The sequence below is a fragment of the Epinephelus fuscoguttatus genome, linkage group LG10 (assembly GCF_011397635.1).
Source record: "Epinephelus fuscoguttatus linkage group LG10, E.fuscoguttatus.final_Chr_v1".
NCBI lineage: Eukaryota > Metazoa > Chordata > Actinopteri > Perciformes > Serranidae > Epinephelus > Epinephelus fuscoguttatus.
The window spans coordinates 30,761,102-30,771,093 of NC_064761.1; the positions used below are offsets into that span (position 1 = coordinate 30,761,102).

The 9,992-nt window shown below is 41.0% G+C and overlaps 1 protein-coding gene across 1 annotated transcript; it reads left to right on the forward strand.

The window, feature by feature from the left end:
• The first annotated feature begins 1,962 nt into the window (after positions 1-1,962).
• mpnd (MPN domain containing) lies at positions 1,963-9,207 on the forward strand. Its single transcript, XM_049588373.1, has 13 exons — positions 1,963-2,370; positions 2,927-3,129; positions 3,335-3,556; positions 4,350-4,449; positions 4,541-4,619; positions 4,710-4,806; positions 4,887-4,959; positions 5,062-5,138; positions 5,912-6,080; positions 7,610-7,680; positions 7,822-7,911; positions 8,011-8,103; positions 8,254-9,207. Exons 1-13 carry the CDS (start codon positions 2,367-2,369, stop codon positions 8,338-8,340), a joined length of 1,365 nt encoding a protein of 454 aa, XP_049444330.1. The 5' UTR covers positions 1,963-2,366; the 3' UTR covers positions 8,341-9,207.
• The last annotated feature ends 785 nt before the right edge of the window (positions 9,208-9,992 follow it).

The following is a 9,992-nucleotide window of genomic DNA, read 5'->3' on the forward strand; positions in this document are numbered from 1 at the left end:
GTTATAAAACACAAGAAATTGTGCTCTGAATAATCTAAAATAATTGTTTAGCATTACCATAATAGTTTGTAGTTTTAAGACAACTATTTATACAAGGTTGTGTCAGAAAAATGCTGTAGGTGTGTCCATGTATTCCAAATGCATTGCATGCATGTTAAAAATATAGTCTCATCTGTGCCTAAAGTGATTTAGAAAGATTCAGGGTGTTTGAGAAATTATTTGGGGCTGAAGCTCCAGAAGCCATCCCCCGCTCCGCCTCTGATACTACCAAGCAGATAACTGGAAGTTTAAGTTCTAGATGCAAGACTTTTGGGCCTCAACAACAAGGTTTCCCCCCAGGTCCAATAACAGGTTAATCCAGCCCTGTTGTTGGGTGGTTTGATCTCTAAATAGGAGTCATATTTAATAGGATTATTGTAGGTACAGTCCCTCAAAGCTTCCAGGGAGGTTGCAGGGTCTTCTTGATTTTAAGGGGTGTGAGATTTTTATTATTATTTTTTTTTAATATAAGTATGTAGTAGGCCCCTATCTCAGTATTTAACTGATACTCGTATAGCAAAATGATTTTTTTTTAAAGTTTAGATTATTATTCAGGATATAAACATAAAAGAAACTCCCAGGATGAGGACCTGAAAACTCTATTACAGTTTTCACTTTCTGCAAAACAGCCTCATCCTGCATTAGAAAACAGCAAATACAACAATAGCCAGGCATCAGAAAGAAAAGAAAATACTGAACTTTTCAATAAAAAAGCCCATTAAGTCTGTATGATTGTTAAAAAAATCCATAACACTGACAATCCTATAAAAAGCATCTAAAAACATCAGAAAAACGTACCTCTGACATTCTCTCTTTTATTGTTGTTCACTGACTATAAAATCAAATATCCCTAAAATGTGTCACTTAGTCAGGGGTTTCATTTTTTAATGTTATATTTCGAATTACTTGTTGTGAAAACATTGTTTCAATAAAGGCTAGATTATTTTCAGCAATGTAAATTCCTTCATTTTACTTATTACAGAGGATAATTCAAATGATCACCTGGTTCAAATGTATGGTTTAAACACAGGGGGCATTGATGAGCTTTATTATAGAGGTGGTATTAATTTTAAAACTTATTTGGTGTGTCTAAAAAAAAACCCCTAAAAAGTTGGACTTCTTTAATCATTTTTTCCCTGAAACCCGACTGATAAATATAGGGACAACCACCCTCATGATGGGGTTGAGTGTCACAGTGCGTCACAGTGTCTTTGATGGTTTAATACTTACTGTACTGACCATTTCAAGCCAGACGTTGAGCTTTCAATTAATGTAGTAATGACTATTGAATGATGTTTTGATGATGAGCAGCTCACACAAGCGCGAACAGTGTGACAACCAACCCTGGTCTCCCCTACCTAAAGGAAAAGGGTTGGGGACCACTGCAGTAGCCTTACCATAATATGCCTATTTGACAGAAATGTCACCTGGAGCAGAAACTTAATGTAAGTCATAATTGTACAAAACTTTCTCCACTGTTGCTCAACTGCAGCTTTGACCACACTATCACAACAACACAGTATATTGGAGCCAGACATGCGGTTATATGTGTGAACACAGGCCTGTATTACCACCAGGTGGAGGCAGGAGGAACTGAAGCCCAGCTAAGACACAGTGGTGGAGGTTTGCTGCCCTCCGCAGGCTGCTTCCCAGTAAATGTGCTTCTTTTCTTTCGGAGATAAAGAAGGAACATCTCGGTGTAGTGAAGAAACCCACACTATAACATCAAACACGGGGCCAGCTCGTGATTTAACACCCCACAGACCTCTGGGCTTAGCTGCCGTGTAGTGTTTCTTACATATAAAGACACCATAATCTCCAGGATGTACTTTTAATCTGCCTAAATGCCAAATAGCGGTTGGCTCACGCGCACGGGGCGACACTTCATCTTTCCGGACGAAACGCAGATTAACCGCGACATTGTTTAGATTTTAATAACATTAAAGGCATTTCCTGCACACACAGCTGATTGTGTTACATTATTAATGCTTGTGTAGTATTTTTGGTGTTATGAATGTGTGAATAATGGCAGGCGGACCGGCATGGCACGTCAGACAGAAGAACACAGGGAGAGTGACAAGGACGGGGAGAGGGAGAAAGAAAGGGGAGGGGAACTGACATTAAAGCAACACAACAAGGAAACTACACTGCAGAGCCACAGACGCCTTCATTTTATGTTTTTGAATAATAGCCGGAGCTAGTGTGGCGAAGTGTATCTGTGAGATCTGCCCGGAGCTCAGACCCGCACACAGCCTCAAGTGCCCGGAAAAAGGAGCAGCTTTGGACCGAGTTGGATTTAAAGGCGCTTCTCGGACGCTTTCAGAGATATGGGTGAGAATAATGAAAGAGGGGTTTAATTGTAATACTGAGGGAAATTAACAGAGAGAGAGGGGGAACAGGCCTCTTCTTGCGGAGACAGCCGTGCCCTAATGGGAAGTGGAAACAAAAGGCCAACCGCATAGCTTAGCCGTAATTAATGAAATGCCAATTTAGATTATCTTTTGCCTATTTTGGCCCCTTGAGATCCCTCTCACCATGATAGGCTGCTATCATTTTAGCATGCAGCAATTATGAATGATGTCGGCTGCCATTACAGTGGAGCTTTCATTATAAAGTCATTATAATTAGAATAATGGACATTTACACTGGCTTTGTTCCTGATGTAACTCTGATATACAGATGTTTAACTGGCAGCCAGGTGCTTTGGCTAATTGTGAAGCCTCTGAGTGATAAAACCATTCACAAGAGGCTGTTTAATGAGGAAGCATTGTGTACATGCATCATAATATGCCAAGATTATGGTTTTCAGTATTAATATCACACCCACGTGTCACTCCAAGCAGACCTGGGCACAGTAGGATCCATCAATGTGTGTTTGTGTCTTCAGGCTCAGAGCCACCCAGCTCTCCACAGGTGGTGGAGGATGGAGGAGAGGAGGATGAGGAGGAGCTGAGTGGAGGAGAGGAGGCAGATCTGCGGTCCAGCTCTGGCCGGGGTTCCCTGCTGACCCGGAGAGGAATCACCCTGAGGGTGCTGCTCAAGGACGGACTGGTGGAGCCAGGGGACGGCGTGCTAGCTATACACTACCTGGTAATAACACACAACAGTTGGATACAGTAAGAATGTGGTCGTTCATTATTTATGCCAGAGTTAAGTCATGTGAGGTTGCATGTGCTATTAATGCCAAACTAACCTGGCACTGATGAAATTCAATAAGGAGTAGCTTTAAAGGAGCAAGCCTGCATACGTGCCTTGTGTCTTGGTTTAAAATGTCTCTCCTCTCTGCCTCCCTCAGGGTAAGAACTTTGTAGGAGACCTGTTGAATGATGGGAAAATCAGGTGGGTGGAGACGGGCCAGATCTTCAACTCCCCCAGTGCCTGGGCAACACACTGCAAGCGTCTGGTTAACCCAGCCAAGAAGTCTGGCTGTGGCTGGGCGTCTGTACGCTACCGAGGACAGAAGCTGGTCCAGTACAAAACCACCTGGCTGCACAAGTACCAGCCCAGCGCAGACATGGTGAGGAGAGAACATCTGTAACTTAACTTTTTATTTTTCTTACATTAGTCAGCATATGGCCTCAAATATCTTAGGCAACAAGTTTAATCAAGTTTAATTTCTGTCAGGGTCAAACATTGTGACCCAAATTAATCAAAGAAAAAACCAAACACTGCTTCTGAATGCCTTATTTTTATGCAGTTTTGTACCAAGAAAAAATATCTGATTCAAGTTTTAAAAAGGAATGACGAAGCCTGAAAAAGATGCAGATTTTTTTCACAGCATACAGTTAGTTAGTTTAGGGATCAGTACAAAGACTGGTCTGTTGTTTTAGGCCATGGACGACTCTTGACACACAAGAAAGAAGGGAGAAGCAGGGGAGAAACAAAATGAGGGCTGGTTGTGAAAGAGGGATTATGAAATCAGTAAGAGGCAAAAGAATAGAACTTTGTTAATATAAAAATAAAGTCTCGTCACAGGTCGTGGCCTCAGTGTGGACATGAGCTGTGGGCAGGTTTCATTGTCAGACTGCTTCATTTGAAGAAGTTTCCAAAAAGGGGAAAGTATCCAGTGCATGACGAGATAAAAAAGATCATTTTTGGCTTTTTTTGTTATTAATTGCTATGAACCTAATTTTCTTAAAACAAGTGGAAACAGGTACAGTGAGAGTGAGTGTTTCAAAAACTAAGTAAACTTTAAGAACAGGAAATTTAAAGAGAGATTTTAAAAAGCAAAAATGACATACAAAGTGTTATGCTGTCGTCTATATCTACAGTAACCTGTCCCATATTGTGTTCCTTTCTTGTGTCGCCAGAGCCTGGTGAGCGAAGAGGATGATGACGAGGATGAGGAGGAAGGGAAGACAGCTGTGCAGGCAGATGACAAGAACAAGAACAACAAACCTGGATTGAATGGTATGATTCTCCTTTCCTCTAATTTTGTAAAATTTCATGATTTTGTAGTTTCAACAAAGTGTAAAACAAATGTCCATGTCAACTGTTACAGACGTGATTGTTTCACGGAGGACTGACAGAGAGAGAATTCCTGTCAGATATTGCACCTTGGGCACCAGGGATGCTGCCAGGTACTGACTTTTATTCTGAAAGATCAATGTAGGTTTGTGTGACCAGTGGAGTGAATTAAGAGTGTGATAGACACTTACTTGTATCCTCAGAGATCCACACACACTCGTGGAGCTGTCAGCCTTCTCAGCCATCAACAGATTCCAGCCTTTCAATGTAGCTGTTTCCAGTAACGTACTGCTGCTAATGGTAAGTAACAAGTGTATCTAAAACTGGGTAATTAGGTACTAATGAACAGTTAATGGAGAGCTGCTTTTTATCCTTATCAGGACTTCCACTGTCACCTGACCACCAGTGAGGTGGTGGGATACCTCGGAGGACGATGGGACACAAACACACAACGTGAGTATGATAAGACAGTCACTGCAAGACATGTACAGAAGTAGAAAATGAAGCCATCTTTGAAACCAGCATCTTTCTCTCTCTGTGCTTGGTGTATTCCAGTGCTGACAGTCTTAAGGGCTTTCCCCTGTCGGACCAGGCTGGCAGACAGAGAATCTGCCTCCGCCGTTGAGGAGGAGGTAACACATGGACAGTGAATCAGTAGTCTGCACTAACAGCATGTATGCCTTCAGAAAACATGGAGGTGAATGACACCCATTTTAAAAATTCACAAGTTCTTCCTGTGCTGCAGGACAGCTCGGCAGCCAGCACTTGTCAGCATGCATCTGTCTTTCCAAAAGCCAGACACCAAAGAACCGGCTCTTGAGTTTCCATCACTGGAACACTGACTGAGTGTGTTAACCCCAGAAATGTCTGCGTTTTCACTCTTAAATACAAATTTGTTAATGTTAACAATCTTGGAATATAAAATTTCAAGTTTTTAAAGTGTTTAAGATTATTACAGAGCTGTCCTGAGATAAAGACCTTAATGTGAAATCTGAAAATAGTGTCCATCCCTTTAGATTCTGTGCACTTATATTAGCAAATTTGTAGCCACACACAGTTTCTTTGAATGTTAGGCACTGAAAGTAGAGTGATTAACAGAATATGAAAAGCTAAAACTGTGACTGCCAAAACAAAATTTAGCTGAAAATTATGACAGAGCTTCTTTTGTGAACTGGTTAAGTCCATAACAAGTGTAGTAAGATGAGAAAGGTTGCTTCAGACAGTGGGTGGGGCTTTGTTTTAGCTCACCAGTTTTTCACATGTAGAGCGCCTCACAAACTTTCTCATGTCACAGCTAAACAGAAACATTTGAGGCCAAACATATTTTTACAAAAGTCACCCAATACCTTTAAAGCAAAGTTAGGCTCTTTTCTAATCAGTGTCTGTCATGTTGACTCTGCTCTAGATCTGTCAGAACCTGTTCATGCGTGGGCTGTCGTTGGTGGGCTGGTACCACAGCCACCCGCGAGGTCCGGCTCTGCCGTCGCTGCAGGACATCGACTCCCAGATGGACCATCAGCTGAGGCTGCAGGGTTCAAACAACGGCTTCCAGCCCTGCCTGGGCATCATCTGCGGTATGTGCCTGCCTTTATATTCAGTATGGGACTGTATCGATGAGACAGATTAGGGAAATTCTCCTTCAATACCTCGTCCACAGGGAGCTGTGAAAACAGAAAACAGACACTTAATTTATCCAATGAAAGGAAATGAAATTGTATTGCTGAGAGTATGAAGCAGGAGATGAAGAGGATCCATCTACGATAAATATATTGTAATTATAAGAAGTGTGTGTATGTCAGAATTAGAGACCCACGAGTTGCACTACCAAAAAATTGTACACCTACAAAGAATGGAATAAAGGGATGGAGTGAAGTGTACACAGATAGCAGCATTTGGCAAAAGAATATAAGTATTGCACTTGAATGAGACTTGAATGAGGAGCAAAGTATCCCTTGAGTGTATAGCAGAGGTGGGAGTAAGTCACACATGTGCAAGTCACAAGCAAGTCTTAACCTTCAAGTCTCAAGCAAGTCCCAGGTCTTGTGGAGAATAAAAAGCAAGTCAGGTTGAGTCACTGTCAAACAAGACAGGTCGAGTCACTGCTCAGGTCGAGCAAGTCCCAGGTCAAGTTGTATGAAATATTGATGATCTGGTCAAATGTTTTCTAGCTGAGGTCTGAGTAACTAAAAAGTTTACTAAAATGACACATTCATGGACCTTTGTGAGTTTTTTTAGTGACAGATGAAGTTCGATGTTGTGGTGGCCTTGTCTCTGTTTTTTTTTTTTTTTTTTAAATTGCAAACCTTGCATACTGCTGCTCTCTTCTCACTACTGTCATTGACAACATAACCATCAATCTCAATTAAATTATTTTTGGACCTCCATTAAAGCTGTCTTGTGTGCTGCCCTCTGCTGGTCTTCTTTGTCATACTAGGTTGCCAAGTTTGCGTGCATTGCTCTAGAAATCACCCAGTCATGTTTCAAAAACCCAATATAACACTCAATATCTAGGAAAATGAAAATATTTCATAAAACAGTCAATCCTTTTCGAGTCATTTGCCTCAATTCTAAGTTAAGTCTTAAGTCATGAATACCAAGTCAAATTCAAGTCGAGAAAATCCATATCAGTCAAACAAGTCCTCAAATTTGTCTGACTCAAGTCATGTGACATGAGCCCCCCTCTTTCCCGGTGTATAGCCGTGATTGACTGGTGGTAACGGAAAAGTTAATAAATGTTTAGCAACTGGACACCCTCAAGAATATAATAATAATGAAGAAATGTTATTTTTACTGTGCTATTGTTTTGCAAGAAAATAACATAGAAAAAAAAAGAGTATAAAATGTAGGAAGCAGAAAAAATACAAAAGATGAAGGAATAAACCCACAAGAAACTTCTCCACAATGAAGGTAACCAAACTGTAATTAATGTCTTCAAAAGGACATTTATGTGGCGTTCCTAAATCTGCAACAACTTCCAGTTTTTACCATGGCATGTGAAGGCATCATCATCATCATCATCATCATTATGAACCTTGCTTGTCTCATTAAAACCTGGACTTTCTGACCATCAGGCCACTAAGCTTTCATTTTTTAATTCTTTCAGGACCATATTATCACGGCAATCAAGGTGTAGCATCCACAATAACCCCATTCTGGGTTGTACCTCCGCCAGAGGTGAGGACACAGGTGTATCTACACTACTCACCTTCTTATTTTTTAGCTTTCTTACTTAGTCTTTTCTGGTATTCTTGATTTAGACAGACACTTGTGCTCATGTTTTTCCTCTAAACTTATGCATCATCTGCCTTCCTGCAGCAACGGCCCAATGACCACGGCATCCCAGTGGCTGTGGAGGTCACTTACGTACAAGACAACTTCCTCACCAGTGATGTTCTTAATGAGATGGTACCAATACTGCGGCCTCAGTCCTACAAAAATAGAGAAATCAAAATGTGTGTAATGCATTTCAAGTCATTATAAATGGTCTGTTTATTTCCCCCACAGATGCTGCTGGTTGACTACTACAGGACAGCTCCTGACCTCGTCCAGTTCAGCCAGTACTGGTGTCCTGATACGACTATGTTGGACAAGATCAAGGTAGGGTGATTTATAGAAGACCTGAAATATAGAAGAATATAGAGGGCAGACATTAGATGGTGATCCTGACAGTCTTTCAGGGCTTCATACACCCTCCTGCACTCTGACCCAGCTGACCTAACTTCATCAACTTTCTCTCTTCTTCTTCAGGGCTCTCTGAGTTGCCACGCTCCCAAAGATCAGGCCTACTCTCAGATCTTAGAGCATGTCTACAGTCAGCTGAGCAGCATACACTGAGTGGACTTGCTGTGCATGTGGACTGCCCTCATTCCCAAGTCGTTCCACTTTTAAAAAAACACAACTTTGTGCAGAGCTGCAGGACTGGAGTGACAGATGTACAATGTAAAAACCTGCTTGAAAATCATATAGATGCCTTGAATTCTCTCGTGCTTGACTGACACTTAATTTTGATACAGCATTATGGTGACTTAAAGAGAAATGTAAGATTGAAACACAAAACCAAACAGCACCAGATCAGAGAACACAATATCAGCATTTTACACAAAGACACTAAATAGAAGCATTTTGGGGCATGAAATCAGCCTGCTGACTGGCCTCTCTCCTTCTCCACATGGACCTATGTGCCTATCTGTGCCAGTATCCTACAGATACTGCCAGGTATGTACAATGTAAACTTTCAGTGTGTTGTAATTGCCTTTATAGACTAAACCAATGGAGCAGTGGTCAGGAAATACTGAAAACAAGTAGTGCAAAATATACTACATTAGCAAAGTATGCAAGTGTGTCTTGGTTTGACCTCAGCTGTTCTCTGCAATAGGTTTTGTGAATGTTTGTTCCTCAAGTCAAATTGGATGGTTGCAATGTGGTGCAAGTAATTCCATTGTGCCAAGCAAATTGTTTTTTTTCTAATGAACTTGTGTGTGTGTGTGTATGTGTGTTGTGAATGTGCCCCTCTACTGTCTCCGTCAGGTTATATGAGACATGAGTCCTGTTGGTCGGGACAGATACTTGCTTCCTCTTTACCTGTACTGTATTTATTACTAACTGTGGATTGTGTCATGTACATGTATCAAGACAGAGCAATGCCTTACGCCTGCTGATGATCCACAAAGCATTAAAATATACACACTGGAACTATTTAAACATGGATGTTGGTTCCTTCTTGACTTCCTTCTGGAAAAATGATGAGTCAGCTATGCTAGTGGCTCTGTGAGGCACATCAGTAGTTTAAAGGGACAGGTCATTCTAAAATCTAAAATACAGATTGTTCCTCTTACTTGTAACAATATTTATTAATCTAGATTTTTTTGGTTTGAAATGCCAAGTGGTGGAGATATCAGCCAGAGAGATATCTGCCGTCTCTTGAATATAGTGGAACTAGATGGCACTCTGCTCGTGGTGCTCAAAGCACCAAAAAAGTAGATTTGAATAACTCACCAGCAGTGTCTTTTTCCAAAAATCATGACCCGGTTACTCAAGATACTTCAGATAAAATCTCCATCAATCGAATCACCACAACAGAAGGAAGAGTGCATCTACGGCTAGCTCGTCTAGCACAACTGTAGCTAACATTAGAGGTCAGCCGAGGAGGACGTTGTTTATGTTTTATCTCACACGGTTACAAGCATGAGCTTCTCGTCTATGAGTAGATGCACGCTTCCTTTCTTATTTTTGATTTTGGGGTGAACTGTCCTTTTAACTTAAATGCTAATGTCAGCATGCTAACACGCTCACAATGACAATTTAACACGCTGATATTTAGCAGGTATAATGTTAAAATGTTCATCATCTAGCTTGTTCGCATGCTGATATTTAGTAATTAGCACAGAACACAAAGTACAGATTTGTAGTTTAAGGTACTTGGTCATAAATAAAACCAAATTCATTGGCTTTCCAACCAAAACTTAAAACATTTAACTCAAAACCAC